This window comes from Mesoplodon bidens (genome assembly GCF_964165515.1).
Source record: "Mesoplodon bidens genome assembly, chromosome: X".
Classification (NCBI taxonomy): domain Eukaryota; kingdom Metazoa; phylum Chordata; class Mammalia; order Artiodactyla; family Ziphiidae; genus Mesoplodon; species Mesoplodon bidens.
In genome coordinates, this window is record NC_138163.1 from 122,233,713 (window position 1) to 122,254,323 (window position 20,611).

General features: G+C 39.1%; 1 protein-coding gene across 1 annotated transcript in view; it reads right to left on the bottom strand.

Annotated features, from left to right (window-relative positions):
- The window catches only part of LOC308608946 (transcription elongation factor, mitochondrial-like), a 30,791-nt gene extending 16,434 nt beyond the window's left edge, over positions 1-14,357 (bottom strand). Inside the window, 6 exon segments of the mRNA XM_081222317.1 lie at positions 5,607-5,660; positions 5,982-6,148; positions 9,394-9,536; positions 12,660-12,837; positions 12,839-13,468; positions 13,470-14,357. Of these exon segments, the coding sequence (XP_081078443.1) occupies positions 12,669-12,837; positions 12,839-13,468; positions 13,470-13,804 (1,134 nt within the window). The 5' untranslated portion in view covers positions 13,805-14,357 and the 3' untranslated portion in view covers positions 5,607-5,660; positions 5,982-6,148; positions 9,394-9,536; positions 12,660-12,668.
- Between the last annotated feature and the right edge of the window lie 6,254 nt (positions 14,358-20,611).

Below are 20,611 nucleotides of genomic sequence, written 5' to 3' on the forward strand. Positions count from 1 at the left end.
CAACATGCGGTGTCTTAGATTTCTTCAACTTTTAAAGGAAAATGTTTATGTGAGTTCTTGTATTTTCCACAACTGAATAACCTTACTATGGAAATGTGCTCATGTTACATGCCATAGACTTCAATAGAAAGTTTCAGAGAATTTGAGCTTTTTAATCAGATGATCTTACTCTCAGAAAATGAAATTCCATGGGGAAACTGCTACTCAGAGCAGGCTTTGTTCTTTTATAATATTCGTTTTCTTTTATTTCTCTTTAACCAAGAGGATACCTCAAAAACCATCTGAATAAGGAGGATGGTATTACAAATGAGCTGTTATGAGCTTTTTAAAAATCAGAACTGTTTTGGAAACTACTATCAGTTGGAGAGTGGGTTAAATGTGAACTGGGCTAAATTCCTTAAAGTTAAGCCAACTCTGAATATGCCTTATCCATGAAATAATGTTTGTCACTTCAGTAACCTAATAGACTAGCATACATTTCATGGGCTGTGGTGACCTACATAATGCAAGATGACTGAAAATTATCACATGCCCTTATGGTTTCATTTAACCAGATTAATCTGCTTTTAATGGAATCATTTAGGCCTAATTAAATCTATCTAGATATGAATCTAAAAACAGAAAGGGTAATATGTGAGTAATAAAATATTTGTAAAACTGTAAGTTTGGAGCAACATCACAATTCTATGTTTTTAAAGATACCTATTCATTTGTGTCTCTAAAGCAGAAACCCAGACTTGCTTTAAATGTCTACCTTTTATTTCTGTAGGCTCTTTATAAATTCATTCATGGCTCTTTGTTCCAGCAGCTGTCACCAGACTGGGTTCGTGTCTGTTAAGGTGGATGGGATGTATGTAGTGTTTGACTATGTTAAGAAAAAATTACCTAACATTTGGAAACAAGGCAAAAAGATGACTGCTTGTCCTTTCAATGTGGGACTGAAGCTTTATTTAAGGGCCTTTATCTAACAGGCCCACCCAAGGATTCAGTTATCCATGGGAATGCCCTGTGGCTTGATTAAGGCTCAGACAGTTAACTTGTAGACTTTTGTCCAGTAGAGATGCAAAAGATTTCTGTGCAGAAGTGATAGCCCCAAAGATTATGGTTTCATTGCCCTGTTTTGCTTCTAATTTAGCAAACTTATTTCAGCATTCTTTTCCTTTTTGAACATATAAATCTCTCTCCTGAATTCTCTTTTGTACCAGATTTACCATCCTGCTGGCTCCCCCATTAATGTCTAAAACCTGTGACAAGTATTCACGCCATATTTTCATCAGAGTTTTGTTTACGTTTTTTAAATACCTTAAAAAAATTTTTTTAAATTACACTTTGTCTCTATGAAGATAAGAGATGGATTTCACAAGACATCCAAGAAAATGAATCTCATCACTTTAGTTCATCTAATCTCACCTCTCTAGGGAACACATTTTATAAGAATTAAACCAATGCATTTTGATTCCCCCCTTTAAATCCTATTCCTTAGTAGCCTTCTGACAGAGTCATCAAGCTTATTGTCCCAGGAAAGAAAGGACAGACAGGTGCTGCCCAGAACAGAGAGGCCATTCATCAGCTTTGAATTTCAAAGCTGATTTTCTTGACCTCTTTTTAGTAAGACAATGTACATAAAACCCAGGTTTTTTGAAGAAAGGGATTTCTAAATAACAAAGCTTCCTTTTTAATGCATAGGCTGTGTGTGCAGAATAGAAGGAAGGCCCCCCCCACCCCAGGCTGTAAAGAAGAGAGGGGAAAAGCATCCCCCCAATCCTTCTGGACTCACTTGTAGGGGAAAAACAAGGGGGGAGAGGAGCCTGGGAGGGAGATCACAGGGAACAATTGTCCTGATCTCCTTGTTCCAGGTTGAAGTACTAGGGCAGGAGGTATGTTAGCTGGGTTGCTGGGCAAGCAGAGGACAGGAAGAGGCGCGGGGTCTGGATCCTACTTTTCTTTGGCAGGATTAACATCTGCCCTTTGCTATTTTGAGGTCAAGGAAACCACATCCCTCCCTCACACACCCGGATGCCTTCTATGAGAGGAGCAGAGGGAGGAGCGGAACTCTTACCGGTTGAGCACTTAACTGGGTCATCCAAGTAGAGACTGTTTACCTACAAAGGCATTATAAATTATGGGATTGAATTGAGGTTAACAAATTGGACTTGATCTTATTCCTCCCTCCCTGCTTCTTCTACCTATAGGAAGGGAGCTTGTCGGGTAAATCAGAGCAGACTTAGAGAAATAAGCTACATTTTTTTTTTTCCGGTACGCGGGCCTCTCACTGCTATGGCCTCTCCCGTGGCGGAGCACAGGCTCCGGACGCGCAGGCTCAGCGGCCATGGCTCACGGGCCCAGCCGCTCTGCAGCATGTGGGATCTTCCCGGACCGGGGCACGAACCCGTGTCCCCTGCATCGGCAGGCGGACTCTCAACCACTGCGCCACCAGGGAAGCCCTAAGCTGCATTTTTAACCTAGTTGAGTAATCTTGAGTAAATTTGAAAGGCTGCCACCTATGTATGTATTGCATGCTCTTCTATCCCCTTTCTGTCATACACAATTAACAAATGCATTGGTGGTGGTGTGATGAATTGGGAGATTGGGATTGACATATATACACTAATATGTATAAAATGGGTAACTAATAAGAACTTGCTGTATAAAAATTTAATAAAATAAATTCAAAAATTAAAAAAACAAAACAAAACAAAAACCAAATGCATTGCTGCTTTTTGATTTCACGAAGAGCATGTCCTATTCTCTTGTGATTTCTGGTCTCCACCTGACACATCTGTGCACTTTCTTCAATGCCTGTATCTAACAAGATCAAGTCGGCCACAGACTCCAGTAGCAGGTGCCAGAAGTACAACCACTGTGATTACAGATTTACTATAGGAATATGAAAAATACATATAAGCAAAATTTTCAAAAAATCACCCTCTAATCCCACCACTCAAAGATAACCAAGCTTCTTTGGGGAGACGATCCTTACAGACTTATATTCATACACATAAACATTTTTATCTCTTCCTATTCTTTTAAGGGATGTTTTAAGGTATGCACTTTTTTTAACCTGCGTTTTTTTCACTTAATATGTTGTGAACATGTTGTCAAGTCAATAGACATGTTTCTACATCATTTTATTGGCTGCTCATTTTTCTATTGTATATTTATACCATAGTTGACTTCACTAATCCTTTATGTTTGGGTTGTTGGACATTTGAGTTGTTTCCAATTTTTTACTAAAAAAAATTGAAGTTGTTTCTACTTTTTTTGCATGGTGATTAATTTCATTATAGCCAATCATTTCCCTAGGATCATCTCTTAGAAGTGGAATTTCTGGGCAAGCAGCTGTTTTTTTTTTTTTTTTGGCTGTGCCACGCAGATTGCAAAATCTTATTTCCCCGACCAGGGATCGAACCCATGCCCCCTGCAGTGGAAGCATGGAGTCCTAACCATGGGTAAGCAGCTTTGATTATACCATTTTATAGGATTTTGCTTAATTTCTTTTCTTATGCTATTATAGTCAGTCATGCAATGAACAAAGTTTCATATCCTGTTCTCTCTCTCTCTTTTTTTTAACAGCTTTGGTTTTTTGTTTGTTTGTTTTTAAATTTTTATTGGAGTATAGTTGATTTACAATGTTGTGTTAGTTTCAGGGGTACAGCAAAAGTGAATCAGTTATACATACACATATATCCACTCTTTTTTAGATTCTTTTCCCATATGGGTCATTACAGTGTATTGAAAAGAGTTCCTTGTGCTATTCAGCAGGTTCTTATTAGTTATATATTTTATATATAGTAGTGTGTATATGTCAATCCCAGCCTTCCAATTTATCACTCCCCCGCTCATCCCGTGGTAACCATAAGTTTGTTTTCTACATCCATGACTCTACTTCTGTTTTGTAAATAAGTTCATTTGTACCCTTTTCTTTTAAGATTCCACATATAAGCAATATTATATGATATTTGTCTTTCTGTGCCTGACTTAATTCACTCAGTATGACAACCTCTAGGTCCATCCATGTTGCTGTACCTGTTCTCTTTTTTAATGAAAATATCTCCCAACGTTATCACATGTGTTCTGTAAAACAATTTTTAATAGCTTTATGGGAATATAACGCTGAGTCATTAATCAATTTAATCTATCCAGTCCACTATTTTGGTTGTTGGGCAATTAGGTAGTTTCCATTTATTCACTGGGGTAAATCACATTTTTAGGAACGTCTCTTTGTAGAAAGCCTAGTGTGTACTTAGGATATATTCCCAGAAAAGGAATTATTGCCTGAAAGGCTATAACCGAGCAGGACCCTATGGGGCCTTCCCACAGGCTTTCCCCCATATCCTCTGCTTTAGCTCCTCTCTGAAGTACCTAGATAATAGTAGTTGATGCAAATTTCCTGAGTTGTTTTGCAGATGTGAAAACCCCCCACCAAATGCAAGACATTAACTACTTGATGACCATGAGCACATAGGCCCAGGCCTCCTGGAGCCTAAGGACTGATCATGTGAATCCCTGTGACACCACCTGTTCCCTCACCATCAGCCAGTCAGAGGACTGTGCACGATCTGATCGCGTAACCTATGACGCGCCCCCCCCCCCCCCCAGCTTTTTTTCTTTATTTGGCTGCGCAGTGCGGCTTGTGGGATCTTAGTTCCCTGACCAGGGATCAAACCCAGGCCCTCAGCAGTGAGAGCTCAGAGTTCTAACCTTTGGACCACCAGGGGATTCCCTCACCTGGCTTTTAAAAATGCTTTGCTGAAACTGTTTGAGGAGCTCAGGGCATTTTAGGGCATGAGCCACCTGTCTCCTTGTATGGCCCTGCAACAAACCCTTCTCTGCTCCAAGCTCTGACGTTTCAGTTTGTTTGGCCTCACTGTGTGTCGGGCACACGAACTTGCACTAACAAGGCCATGAACATTTTTGAGGTTAGTTGATAAATATTGTAAATTGCTTTCCAAACTAGTTATATCAATCTACATTGTAATGTGTCATGTCTTACCATGATAAATTATAGGCTAGATGTTAGAACAGCCTGATAGACTGTAGGACAATCTTCCTTAGAGATATTCAAAAAGAAAACAAATTTCCTTTTCTGTGTTCCAGGTCAGACTTTCAAAGACATAAAAAAGGGTTGCCAACTCTCAATTAAAAAAAAAAGACATTTAGGGACTTCCCTGGTGGCGCAGTGGTTAAGACTCCGTGCTCCTGATCCGGGAACTAGATCCTACATGCATGCCACAACTAAGAGTTCTCATGCCACAAGTAGGGAGCCTGCAAGCCACAACTAGGGAGCCCGCCTGCCACAACTAAGACCCAGTACAACCAAATAAATAAATATTAAAAATAAATAAAGACATTTAAATCATAAACACCAGGAATTTTAACATGCACTTGGTGTTCTTTACCTTCTCTCTTATTTCGGATCTTAGATTTGGATGGTAACTTTCTTTTCAATTGAAATGTTCTCACATTATCTCTAAGAGTAAAGTAGGTACCTATTCTATGGATAGGGAAATACTGAGGCACAAGAGTTTTTTAAGTGACTTTCTTTTTTTTAAGTGACTTTCTTATAGCCATATAATTTACATGGAATTCATATCTATAGTCCATACCTTGGGGAGGACCCTTTGCCATGCTGGTCAAGTTCAGGTTCACCTCCGGAAAGACTAGATAAAAAACAATATTTTTAGAGAGGGGGTTCCAGGAAGAAAGGCTTCATCTAAGTTCAGTTAAAAAACAAAATTCAACTGAGTAAATTTGAAGATCTAATTGACTGTGCTCAATGATTCATGAATCTGGCAGCATCCCATCTAGTAAACAGAAGGGTATTGTGAAGGGTTGTACAAAATGGAAGGTTTTTATAGGTAGAGGCGGGTGGGGCAAGAAGGCATTGGCAAAAGCAAAGAAAGGATTGTTTCAGGCCAGGCCATCTTTTTTGGGGGCGGGGGAAGGGAACAGCAGGGGTCTTTATCGTGCAGATTACCTACCTCACTAGTGTTGCTCAAGAAATTTCAGATTGTCTACTTAAAGGTCACATTCCTGGAAGTGGTTGAAACTGCAAGTAAGTCTTGGTTTGCTGTTATCTCTGGGGGCAAATGATTCCATTCTGGGCTTGTTATTTCTTTTTAACAATTCCCTTCTGATCAAACTCACCCTAATGGAGAGATGTGATAAAAATTTAAGGCATTAGCACCACTCTCAGCTACTGCTCTGTAGTTCCCACAGCTTTGTTGATCCTTGGTGTGGTATCCATAGGTCATGACTTTTTGTTTAATCCCCATGACAGTCACAGGTCAGGGTTCCAGGTTCATAATCCTTAAATCTGTCATTCTCTTCATTCCCTTTTTGACAGTCCTGTCTTAGGGAGATCATTTGCCTGGTGGTTAGTGGCTGTGAACATGCATTTGAAGCTTTTGAGAGGATACAATGCTAGGGAAAACATTATGATAACTATAAGCAGGATAATTTCCTATATTAGGAGTACACTTTGGAGTCCCTATTGACTGAAAAAAAAAATGCACAAGCTAAAAGTTGAGACTTATGTTTTATTTGGTGGACTTTCTGAGGACTTCAAGCCCTAGAGGTAGCCTCTTAGATAGCTCTGACGGACTGCTCCGAAGACGTAAGGGGGAGCCAGGAGATATAGGAGTTTTGTGACAAAAACCAGGTAGTCAGGACATTAAAAGATGACTGTTAATTAAAGAAAACCACACATTCCAAGTTAATGAATTTAGAGCTTTTCTACATATGGGAAGATGCAAGAGTCTGGGCTCACTGAAATCCTTCCTTTGCTATGCGCCTCAGCTAACTGGGGCCAGTATCCTGTGCTTTCCCATCCTGAGTCCCCTCAGGGTACACTGTTGGGGGTGGCTGCAGTGGCTGAGGGCTTGGCAGCAGGCATCCTGTTGGTCTCCATCCTGAGTTCCCCCAGGCTCACCTTCAGGGGTGGTGGCAGTGGCTGATGGCTTGATGGCCACAACATCCTTTGTTTGCTGAGATGGCGGACAACATTTTTTACCCACATTCTCAAGACCCAAAACAAAGAAAGACCCCATTGAAGGACCCCATTTTAAGCTACATGGCTTGTTCAGTGATCTTACAAAACTGAATTTCAACTTCCCCAGAAATATTGATCCAGGTTGTGGACAAAGAATGTCGCCTGCCTTATCAGTAAACAAAAAATGTTGAGGCCATCCAGCCATCAGCCACTGCAGCCACTTGGACTGTGTGCCCTCAGGTAGCATTCCATCTAGTAAACAGAAGGGTATTGTGAAGCTTTGTACAAAAGGCAAGGTTTTTATAGGCAGAAGGAGGGTGGAGCAAGAAGGTATTAGCAAAAGAAAAGAAAGGATTGTTTCAGGCAAGACCATACGTTTTTGGGGGAAGGGAACAGCAGGGGTCTGTGTCATGCAGATGACCTCACTAGTGTTGATCAAGAAATTTCAGATTGTCTGCTTAAAGGTCACATTCCTGGGAGAGGTTGAAACTGCAAGTAAGTCTTGGTTTGCTGTTGTGGAGGCAAATGACTCCATTTTGGGCTTGTTTCTTTTTTATCAGTTTTGTCTTTGCATGAAAGAAAATATAACATCAAAAGGAGTTTCTCATACAAAACACACAATACATACAAGCTGGATGTTAACCTAATGTTTTACAGTTTGTAAGAACCCAGCCTTCCCCTGAGAAAATGTTGAGATGATTTTAAAATGATAATAATCTATTCTTTCCTCTATAGGAATTCTAGTGAACAAAGAACTGTTGTCGAACCCAAGTTCATGTGCCCAATGTACAGTGAGGCCAAAGTAAATGAAAAAGTCCGAGTTTGTTTCTTCCTTTTCCTTTGTTTCTGCATTCCCTCACTTCCCTAGTTAGTTTGAATCTACCCTTCGGAACTCAGAAGGTCTAGGAGGCTGAAGCTTTTTTCGTACAAAGAAGAAAGAGGGGACACAGAAAGGCTTTGTACCTGGCAGGGCCTTGCAGGGTCCTGCTTGGTTTTAATCCCCTGTTCTTCGATACTCCTCAATCTTGAGGTGAACAGGTGTCGGACAAGAAAGGGAATAAAGTTTTGGGTAGAAAAGTTAATCATAAACTCGGCAGAGGAACTCAGTTTTAGGTGGACTAGGTTTCAGAACCAGTTTGTGCTGTATTTTAAACATCAGGGTGCTTGGTGTAGACCAAAGTTTCTCAACCCTGGAACTACTGATACTTTGGAGATCATTCTTTGTTTTGGGGGGCTGTTTTGTGCATTGTGGGATATTTAGCTGCATCCCTGGCCTCTACCCACTAGATGCCACTGGCACCCTGCTAATTCCCCAGTTGTGACAATCAGAAGTGTCTCCAGACATTGCCAAATCCCCTGGAGGACACAATCATCCCAGTTGAGAATCACTTGTGTGGTACATATGGTATATTAATTGTATTTGATAAGCTCTGATTATGTCCAGATGAGTAACAGATGGCAAAAATGGAGAGCTTGGACACTAACATCCTTTAACAGATATTTTTATATTAATTTCATTTATTCAACTTGATTTGATGCATTTTGAGAAAAATATATGTCTTATCTTAGCAAAATAAATGGAAGAGGAAAATGGACATCAATCGCTAAATATAAAGTGTCCCAAATCTGCAAATCAAATGTGTGGGTTCCATATAAATTACAGTAAATCTAAATGTTAATGAAGATAGTTTTCTAGCAAACTCGATAAAAACAATGGATTTGTTCGTTACGTAATTACCTGTGACCGACAATACTTTATCAGTCAATGGCTTTTCCTGTTTTATTAAGAAAAATACAAGGTCAGATATCTAGGTTTTCTAAGATATTACAGAAAAAACTTCTAAGCTGTTTTATTTATTAATTCTACTTTCAATCTGGATGATTTATGTGGCATTTCAAACTGGACAATTTAAAAACCTCATTACAATCAGAATAAATGACAGATTTGAATCCATAAGAAAACACCTGACTAATTAAGATTGGCAGTCTTATCTTTGCCCTTAAAATTTAAACCAGTTAATTTTGGATTGTATTCTAATAATTGTGCCAATAAATGTGGCCCAAAATTTTCCCAATACATATTTTCACTGTTGTAGTATGTCTTCCCTCATATGTTATGAACAACTCTTTCTGACGCTACAATACCTGAGACATTCTAGGGCAATCTTCAGGGCTCTATCTTGGGAGCGTCCATTTATCTTAATGTTATAAAGATTTTCTTATGTACTTGCGTTTAGTAATATGCCCTCCCAATATCTGAGGGAAAATTAGTAAATATTTGGTGTAAAATAGTTTCCTCCTGGACTGTATTTAAAATCTCCTTGGATCAGTTAAGATGCTTTCAGCTGGGAATAACAATATCCAACTTAAAGTGGCATATGTAACAGGAAGTTTTGTCTTACCTACAAGAAGTTTAGAGGTAGATGGTTGTCCGAGGCTAAACAGTGTCATCAGTGACCCAGACTCTTTCCATCCTTTTTCGTTGCCATCCTCAGCACGTTCACTTTTGTCTATTGCTTAATGGCTGCAGTATGGCCTCCACAGCCTATGAAATGACAGGAAGGAAGAAGTGGGAAAGAAAGTTCTCCTTGAATAAATATCTTGCTTTCATCAGTATGGAAAATCTTTTTAGAAACCTTTAGAGAGAGTGCTGCTGAAATGCTCATTGACCAGACCTGGGCCATATGGCCAGCCCTACCTGCAGTGAGAGTGGGAGAGAGAGTACCTGGCATTTTTAGCCTCTGTTGCGGGAAGCAGACCCTGACAGAAGAGAAAAGTAAGAGAGGATTGGCTTTTGGGCAGGCAACCAAAAGTGTAGCCAACTCGTATTTTTGGCAACGTTCCTCAATTTAAAAACCTGTGGTGTTACCAAGTTCTATGAGCACTCTGAATAGTTAACATCTTTTCTATATTTCTTGTTTTGATGTGAAAATTAACAATGTAACCAACTTCACTCTGAGAAATATTTTATACTATGTAACAATCGCAAGTAGATGAAGGTTACTGGTAGGTTACTAAAATAAAAGCCTGCTGATTTCCCTTTAGTCAGGGAGATCCTTTGAAATCCTGTGTGTTGCCTATTTCCACAGAGCTTGCATGTTCAAAAAATGTGCTAATGTTGTTTTCGCCGACATACAAAGGGAAATCATTTAGTATCTTCAACTGCTTTACTTTTCAGGTTGCATCCAGTTACTTCATACCAACCACTCTCCAAAGTGTGCTAGAGGTCCTGGCTCGAAAACACTTGAGTGAATCCCTCAGGTTGTATCTCTTCTGGATGCCCTTGTTTGAAGTAGACTTAGGCTGGTTGAAGCATAGCTTTTCTTTCTGGAAGTAGGTACCTTCTGCTTTTCAGACACACTCCTTCAACATTCTGCTTCAGAAGTGGGACTGGTGGCATGTGGTCCAGCAGCAGCTCCTGCCAGATGAGGCAATGAAGACCTGTGGGCTTCCTGGGGCTGCCCCTGACCTGGCCACATTCCCCACTGGACTCTGAAGCCAGGTTTGCCCTTGAAGCTCTGCTGCTTCATAGAGGTGGAAGCCTGGCATACTTGTGAGAAGGGTCTTGAAAGTCTTTACCTTCTGACAGTCACTAGTGGGTGGCTGAGCTAAACCTGGACCCCAAATGTTTCTTGTTCCATTTCTCCTTTTTTATTCTTTAATGTTTATTTGAACTATTTAATAATCAAATAGCATGACAAGGCAAATACATCTCCAGTATACTCAGATGACACCAAAGATTAATGACCAATCATCTGAGAAGTTCATTCTTACCATGTGACTAGTCACTTTCATTTTTCTCAGAGGAGGAAAAAAAAATGACCAGACTCTCCCTCACCTCATATTACTAAAAGACAAGATCTTTTCTTTTCTTTAAAGAATATTGCATGTATGTTTTTTTTTTTTTTACAGTGAGCAGGGAGCTACATGCCTAAAATTCACATGCCTGCCATACTTCCAACCTGGGGAAACATCTTAAGCTATGTCTGACTCCCACTGCAATGATAGAGAGAACAATTATGCTCATCCATCTCCTTGTCTCCAGTACCTGAGAGTCAGAGTGGAAGTGGAATGTACAAGTATAAGAGGGGATCATTTTCTGCTTTAGAGTGGCCTGTATCTATCCACTCAAGAGAGTTTGTTGAATATTATTATAAACTAGGCACTGTGAGTGTGGCCATACCAAGAGTAAGTGCAGGATCACAGCTCTCAAGGAGTTTATAAACCAGGAAGGGAAATAGGATACATGAGAGCATAGGTGAATGTCATGAGCACAAATGTTTTTAAAATCTGAGAAGGACACATCTTACAACATGGACAAACCTTGAAGACATGCCAAGTTAAATAACCCAGTCACAAAAGGACAAGTACTGTATGATTCCACGTGCATGAGGTACCTAGAGTTGTCAAACTCATAGACAGGAAGTAAAATGGTGGTTGCCAGGGGCTGGGGGATACAGTTTCAGTCTTATAGTATGAAGAGTCCTGGAGAGGATGGTGGTGATGGTTGCACAATGTGAACGTACTCAATGACACTGAGCTGTACACTTAAAATGATTAGAATGGTAAATTTCATGTTATGTATATGTTACCATAACTAAAAAAAAATAACGATTTCAGAAGGAGAAATATCAAATTATGGTGTAACATAAAGAACACAAGACTTGGGGCTAAAAAAACTCTGAGCTCTCATCTTTGCATTTCTACTGACTGTGTGATCTTAGCCAAGTCATTTATTTATTTATTTTTCTTTATTATTCATTCTTTTTTTATTGAGATATAGTTGATTTACATTATATAAGTTTCAGGTGTATAACAGTGATTCACAATTTTTAAAGGCTATACTCCATTTAGTTATTATAAAATATTGGCTATGTTCCCTGTGCTATACAATATATCCTTGTAGCTTATCTGTTTTATACATAGTAGTTGGTACCTCTTAATTCCCTACCCTTAACTTGCCCCTTCCCTTTCCCTCTCCCCACTGGTAACCATTAGTTTGTTCTCTATATATGTGAGTCAGTTTCTGTTTTGTTATATACATTCATGTGTTGTCTGTTTCTTTTTTATTATATTCACTAGTTTATTTTTTAGATTCCACATATAAGTGACTTCATACAGTATTTGTCTTTCTCTGACTTATTTCACTTAGCATAAAACCCTCCAAGTCTATCCCTGTTGTAAATGGCAAAATTTTGTTCTTTTTAATGGCTGAGTAGAATTCCAGTGTGTATTTATATAAATATACATTCTTTACCCATTCATCTGGTTTTTTTTGTCAGTTATATTTAGCTTTATTCCCATGGTGAGCACCATCCAGAAAATTCATTATTCCCTATTTTAACAGTATGATAATAATGCAAATCCTTTAGTATAGATGGCATTTGCCTTTCAAGGAAGATAACTTTGTTTCTTGTTTTGGATGTTTAGGGAACATCTTATTTTTTAATGCTTAAACCCAAAAGGCACAGAATCTCATTTATTGATTTAGCCTTGGTTTATTATTGTGTAAACCATTCAGTAGCCAAAAGTCTGACTTGAAACATCTAAATACACTCAAACTTATGTTTTCTTCTCCATTAACCGGATGTTCGAAACAGTTGGTTTTAAAACTTCAGACCTAATAAATATAAATTAATATGATATTAAGAACATGTAACATACCAACCTCAGAATTTTAAGATTCAGTATTAAAAACTGCCAATTCATAGAAGGCAATAGCTTGTAATAATGAATCATATAACTCTTCTACCCTGTATTGTTCAGTAGATGAAAACATCTGTCTGTAGCGGACTATCTTATCTGGTGGGAAGAATACCCGAGGCTCTTCTTTCAGTACAGAGGAGCTGCTTCACTACCTCTTTTCCACTAGTCCGCGTGTCACCAATCATCAGTTCCAAGTGCTTCCCCACTGCATTTCGGTTCATGCTCAGCACCTGATGATGGCCATCCTGGGTAAAAGTTGTATTCAGCAAGGCATACAGCACGGCTTCCATGATATGAAAATGTAATAGTATAGGAAACAGAGATGAGTTCTGAAATGAAGGTCCTGTTTTCTCCAGGACATAGAAGTCGGCTTTAGGCATCTTTGAAATAACTGAAGAAACCTCTTCTAAATAGACAGATGATAGGTATGTTCCTTTCATCAATCGGCAGTATTCAGTTTGCTGCCAGTCCAGCACTGCCAATTTACGATCAAGGTGAGCCCAGGCAATTCTTCGAGTACCAGAAACAATGGATACAATACTATTAATTGCCTTAAGTCTCTCTCTTCCTATTTCTGGTTTGATGAGCTTTCTCAAGAGCCGATTTTCCTGTAACTTCCTTTTTTTCCCTCCAGTCTCTGGATTAAGAATGGAGTTACAAACTTGAATGGTGGTTTTATACTGGAACAAGGGCACATTCATTAAACTCTCCAAATTCTGAAATGGCCCAAACTTTTCTCTGTGCTCTACAATACTGAGGGACCTTTTTCCAGAAAGCTTCAAGTTCTTTATTAGACACTGTATTCAACACATGCAAGATGGAAGCCTGCTGTTCTGAAGAGAAGAGCTTGTCAAGTGCCTTTCCAGACTCCTTTGCGTTTTCATCAGAAAAATCAACATGGGGAATAATTTTCTTTGGTGCAGTGGATTTTTTCCGACAGCAGGAATTATGTAGGTCCTGGAATAAGGAGGACCCTAATGGAACTGGAAAACATCTCCACCTCCCTCCCGCCAAGAGGATACTAGGGACGTTCATCTTCCACGTTAAAGCAGTAGGCGCCCGCGCCCATCTTCCTCCACTAACTTCCGGTTCCTGCGTGCTTCCCATTCATCTGTTGATGGACACTTAGGTTGCTTCCATATCTTGGTTATTGTAAATAATCCTGCTAAGAACATTGGGGTGCATGTATAATATCTCTTTGAATTAGCGTCTTCATTTTCTTCAGATATATACCCAGGAATGGAATTGCTGGATCATATGGTGTTTCTATTTTTAGCTTTTTTGAGGAATCTTCATATTATTTTCAGCAGTGGCTGCACCAATTTACATTTCCACCAACAGTGTATAAGGGTCCCCTTTTCTCCACATCCTCACCAACATTTGTTATTTGTGGTCTTTTTGATGATAGCCATTCTGACAGGTGTGAGGTGATATTTCATTGTGGTTTGGATTTGCATTTCTCCAACGATTAGCGATGTTGAGCATTTTCTCATGTGCCTGTCGGCCATCTGTATGTCTTCTTTCAAAAAATGTCTATTCAGGTCTTCTGCCCATTTTTTGATTGGGTTGTTTGTTTTCTGAATGTTGAGTTGTATAAACTGTCTATATATTTTGGATTAGCCCCATATCTAGCCAAGTCATTTAGCTTCATTAAATGTCCCAACCTGTAAGGCAGAGAAAATGATTGTAAAGGAGAAATCAAAGAGGTAATGTATGAAATTTAGCCACTTAGCTAAACGTATGGTATGATACAAAATAAGTTTTTATCATGGGGGTGATGAGGGGAGGTTTCATAAGGGCAATGAGATTTGAACTGGTACTGGAAGGGTAGAGAATAACATTTATTGTGTGCCTACTCTGTACCTATCTCAGTTTACATAGTAACATTTTTGAAGGTATTATCCTCAAAAAGAAGGAATTAAAACACAGAGATATAATTTGCCCAAACCTCAAAGTAGCTCCATATTTCAAATTCCTCATTTTTTCCACTCATAGGAAGTTGTGAAATAAAAAGGTGTTGATATTGGAAATAGATAATAGAACATAAAAAGGCAGAGATGATCAATAAATGCAGAAGCTGGTTCTTTTCTAAAAAACCATTTTATTTTGAAATAATTTCATACAGAAGTCTCAAGAAGAGTACAAAGAACTGCCTCATACCCTTCTTCCAGATTCAATAATTGTTAATATTCTGCCATATTTGCTTTATCATCTCCCTCTCTCTCTCTCTCTCTCAACCATCTGGGAGGATCATGCCCCTTTACTCTGTCAGAGAGAAAACAGTTTTTCCTCTACCCTCTTAGGTTAATGATTTGGGGCCTACAAATTAAACTGACAAAAGACAGATTAGCAAGAGAAAAAAAAAACACACCAGATTTAATTACATATATAACACAGGGGTTCACCAAGAAATGTGACTCAAGGAGGCAGCTGGAACTTAGGGCTTATCTAACATCTTAATGGGGGATGGGAAGGGGTGGAGGGGCACTTCTAGAAGAACAAATGACTTCTTAGAAGCAGGGGAGAAAGGGCACTTAGGAAAAACAAATGACTTTTTGGAAAGATAAATGGGCCCTTAGGAGTATAGGTAGGAGATAGGGTAGTTTTGTGACAATGTTTGAGAAGATTAGAGGTGCACCTGGGGAGGCACTTTATGATAATTGAGCTCTTCTGGGAGGCTCTGCTTTTAGGCAGATAGAGGGTTTTAGGAACTCAAATGCCTTCCGCTCAAAATCATTTTTATGCCACAATGCCTTATTCTGGACCTCTTCGACTTTTGTACTTCAGCCCTGTATTTCCTGAGAATTTAGGTAAACACAAAACATTCTTGAAATCACGAAATTCAGTGCTGTTATCCCAGAGCTGAGCACTGTGTGCCTGTTCCTCAAGTGCCTCTGCTGGCAGGTCTTACCTAGAAGTGGGATTGGCTAGGTTGCTTCTTGCAGCTATGTGAGGACTATGTTACTCAACAAAGATTTCTAGAGTGCCTACTCCGTGCCAAGCACTGTTCTAGACACTTAAGACTCAGGTGATATTTGATGGAGAACCTCAACTGAGGTTCTCCATCAAACCCACAGATAACCACACCTGAATCCGTGTTTCCTTTCTCCCCTCTTAGAAAGGCATCCCTCTTGCTGCTTTGCTTGTGCTCTGGATCCCATCTCCTCCCTTGATGGTCTTTCTTTCTCTAGGGGTCTTCCCATTAGCACCAAAAACATGCCTCATGAACTTCCCATTGCTAAAACAACGACAGTAACACTAAAAACTTTCCCCTACATCCTTCACCAAGTCCCTCACTCTTTCTCCCCACCCCTTCCAAATGGAACTTGATGAGGGCATTTTCTGCACTTGCAGTCTCTATCTGCACAACCCCCCTTCCCCTGTCCCCATAATTCCTCCATTCACTACAACCTGGCTCAGCTTCCCCTGCTGTACTGGTGCTGCTCTCTTAAGATCATCTATGAACTCCTGCTAATCCCATGGACATTTTGCAGCCTCTCTCAACCACATCTCATATTATTGACGCCTCCTTCTTGACACATGCTCTTCCTTTTGTTTCTCTAATACCAAACTCTCACTTATGATTTTCTTACTAATTTTTCTGAAGCTCCTTCTGTTTCCTCTTCCTTGTACCCTTCTTACCTAAATGCTGGTGTTCCTGAGAGCTCCATTCTAGGACACCTTCTCTTCCCTTTTCCTTTTTCTACATTCTCCCTGGACTATCTATCCACTCCCATGGGTTCAATTACATATTTGGTTTGCATGGTATCTCCAACTAATTTCTTTTGAGTTCCAGACCTGTATACCCAGTGGCCCACTTGAATTCCTCTCAGGCATTCAGACTCAAGAGTTCCAAATTGAACTGTGCATTTTCTGATGTTCCCTAGCTCTGTTAATAGCACTGCCATCATTTAATTATCCAAGCCAGAAATGTGAAGTCCTCTAGACTCCTTCCTGAACCTAAACTATGTGTAACCATCAAATATAGTGGATTCTACTTTTGAGTTGGTCCTCTTCTCTCTTTTGATCTTCACGGCCACCATTCCATTCTTTCTTTTATTTTATATTATTTTTAAATTTTTTGGCCATGCTGTGCAGCATGTGGGATCCTAGTTCTTCAACCAGGGATCGAACCGTGCCCCCTGCAGTAGAAGCACCGAGTCTTAACCACTGGACCGCCAGGGAAATCCCGTGCCACCATTCTATTCTATATCATCATCATCTCTTGCTGAGATTACTGAAATAGTCTCCTAAGCTTTTTTTTTTTTTTTTTTTTTTAGCTGTGTTGGGTCTTCGTTTCTGTGCGAGGGCTTTCTCTAGTTGTGGCAAGCAGGGGCCACTCTTCATTGCGGTGCGCGGGCCTCTCACTATTGTGGCCTCTCTTGTTGCGGAGCACAGTCTCCAGATGCGCAGGCTCAGTAGTTGTGGCTCACGGGCCCAGCTGCTCCACGGCATGTGGGATCTTCCCAGACTAGGGCTCGAACCTGTGTCCCCTGCATTGGTAGGCAGATTCTCAACCCCTGCGCCACCAGGGAAGCCCCTACTAACCAGTTTTGTTGCCTACAGACTTGCTTCCCTCCAATCCATGCTTTACCCTCAGCCAAGGTGATCCATACAAAATGTAATTCTGATTATGGCACTCTCTTGCTTGAAACTTTCAATGACTTCCCATTTTTGATGAGGTTAAAGTCCACAGTCTCCTTATCATATTTGTAAGACTTGGCCTCTGCTAACCTTCATTTTTTTTTTTTTTGGCTGCATTGGGTCTTCGTTGCTGTGCACGGGCTTTCTCTCTAATCGTGGCGAGTGGGGGCTACTCTTCGCTGCAGTGCGCAGGCTTCTTATCGCGGTGGCTTCTCTTGTTGCGGCTCACAGGCTCTAGGGCCTGCGGGCTTCAGTAATTGTGGCTCGCGGGCTTAGTTGCTCCGTGGCATGTGGGATCTTCCCGGACCAGGGCTTGAACCCGTGTCCCCTGCATTGGCAGGCAGGTTCTTAACCACTGCGCCACCAGGGAAGTCCCTCTGCTAACCTTTAATCTCTTGCCACCCCATGCCTACAACATTTAGTAGCAGTCAGCATATACTTACTGTTTTAAAAATAAATGGCATTTTTTCTTTCAAAATACAAAAGAGAAAAATTGTCTTACTTACTGCAGCATCCCCAGCGCCCAGAACACTGCCCAGAACATAGTAGGTATGCAATAAATATTGCTTAAATGAAGGAAAGAATATATGTATCAGTTCTAGTGACAGCAGAATGAGAATGAGCAAGAAAAAATGGGACATTTTTAATCCAATAAGCATCTATTAGAGTAGCATACTTACAAGAGTCATACTCTAAAATTTGGCAAGTTAAAAAACCAACTACAATGATCTCAGAAGCATTTTAAATGGGGGGGGAAGCACACTTAACCAACTTCTTTTAAACTGATCATTTATTATGAATAGAAAAAAGTTAAATTTTTATAAGAAATAAAATACAAGTTCATAGTATCCTAACTTCTTGTTTTCCTGATTTTAAACCATGACTAAAATTAACGCATATATTTGAACAAGTAATCAAGAAATGCAGCACTCCATACTTAATCATTATATAACTAAAACAGATGAAGATAAGATACTTACTTTAAAATCAGGACATCTATTTCAAAGACAGGTTTTTTTTTAAGCTTTAAAGACTAATATTTAAAATTCCACAGAAAGAGAAATTAATGTTTGAAAATCTCAGCAAAAAAAATTTTAATTAAGAAGTTGATGAAAACAGTACCTTTAGATAATGATGTATATTAAGGATAACCTCCAGATTGCTAATCTGTATTGTTTAGGAATGAGAAACACTATTTCAAAAAAAACACAAAAAACCCGAGAAACTTACCTTAAGGAAAATAAATTATTTAAGCACTCTATTCAATTAAAACACATGAGATATACTCTCACTTCATTGTATTAATGAATTGAAAAAGTAAAATAATAAATAGTTGCTTCCTATATAAATAAGAATGATTTATCAAATGAGAGACGATTTCACTTATTATATCTATTATCTCCAAGGGATATAAATTTAGGCCTCTTCCTGGCTGGTATGAAAAATCTCTTAAGACTAAGCCATCTCCTTTGAGACGACTGGTTAATCATTTGGGGCTAACAAAACACAAGGTTACATCCCTACTTTGCACCAACATCAAAATACATTGCACATAGATTAATGATTTGAATGTTTGAAAAACAAAATAATAAAAATATTATAAGAAAATGTGAAAACTTATAAAATCTTGAGGAGACTTTCAAAACATATCATCAAAGGTGGAAAGCAGGGCTTCCCTGGTGGCGCAGTGGTTGAGAGTCCGCCTGCCGATGCAGGGGACACGGGTTCGTGCCCCGGTCTGGGAGGATCCCACATACCGCGGAGCGGCTGGGCCCGTGAGCCATGGCCGTTGGGCCTGCGCGTCCGGAGCCTGTGCTCCGCAGCGGGAAAAAAAAAAGGCCACAACAGTGAGAGGCCCACATACCGCAAAAAAAAAAAAAAAAAAAAAAAAAAAAAAAAAAGGTGGAAAGCATAAGGCAAAGACTGACAGACCATGATATATGAAAACATAAAAATAAGCATTATACTTAAATGATGTTTTAATATATTTGCAAGTAACAAATGATGGAGCTGAGCTTATGAGGAAAAGCAGTAAGAAGATAATAATCACTCCCTTGCAAAATGGGCTAAGGATAAGGATAAACAAAAAGAATACAATGGCCAATAAATACATTTTAGTATTCAACCTCTTTTCTAATCAAAGAAATGTGAATTAAAATGAGACACCATTTTACCTTACCCAATTAACAGAAAAAAATGTAAATGCAACAAGGCAATATGTATATATAAAACTTTGTTCAATTTCAAGATAGCAATTTTTCCTTTTAGTATTAAGTTTCTAGAATTACCCCAAATCATAGATATGCAAAAAGATGTAGTTATAAGGATATTCCTCACAGTTTTGTTTATAATATTGCGAAATTGGAAGTAATAGGGGCTGATTAACTTATGGCATATTTAACACTGCAATATTATACAGCTATTAAAATAACACCAGAATATTAATAACATTGAAAAATGCTTATAATACATTGCCAAGTTTAGAAGGTAGCTTACCAATTATCTATAATATAATGCTATTTTTTCAAGAGATTACAGTTTACTTTCATCTAACATGTTCTCTATAATGAACTTGCCTTTCTTTTCTAGTAAGAAATATTCTATAAAGGCCCCTAAATTACATTATCTGTCTCTTTCTGTTCCAATTCCATATTCCCAAAGTAAACTCCCGATAACTAACCTCTTTTTCCCAGTTATTTCCGTAACAGAAAAGGGGATGGCCTGAACCGGATGAATGAAAATTCTGTAAATTGCTAAGTGCTACCTCCCACTGTAGATTGCTGGTGATACATAAAGCCTAGGAAGAAAATTAGAAGCCATTAAAGGATGGAAACAAAGTGGCTGAAAGGGAAGATAAGAATGCTAGGAATAAAGCATGAAAGTCAAGGGCAGGTAAAAGAAGTTAAGACATGGTCCAATATATTTGCAAACCCTTTGTGAAAATGTGAATGTTGAATGATGACAAGCAGTAAGACTGTGATAATGGCTGCAGGGAAATATGGGCAAAGGATGTGAATAAAAAAGATCTACAAAGCAACAGACATTAAAAACAAAGTTTAACCTCTTTTCTAACTAAAAAAATACAAATTAAAATGAACTTGTTTTTTAAAAAAAAGAGCTTTCTTTGAAATGTAATATCCCAGACTGTGTACAGCTTTCTATTGTCTGATTTAGTCCTCAAAGTTCATCCTACCCCAAATTCTCTCCTACATTGGTTCATCACAGTGCCTCCTTCTGAGTTAAGACAGTTTGGGTTAAATGCCCATGTTA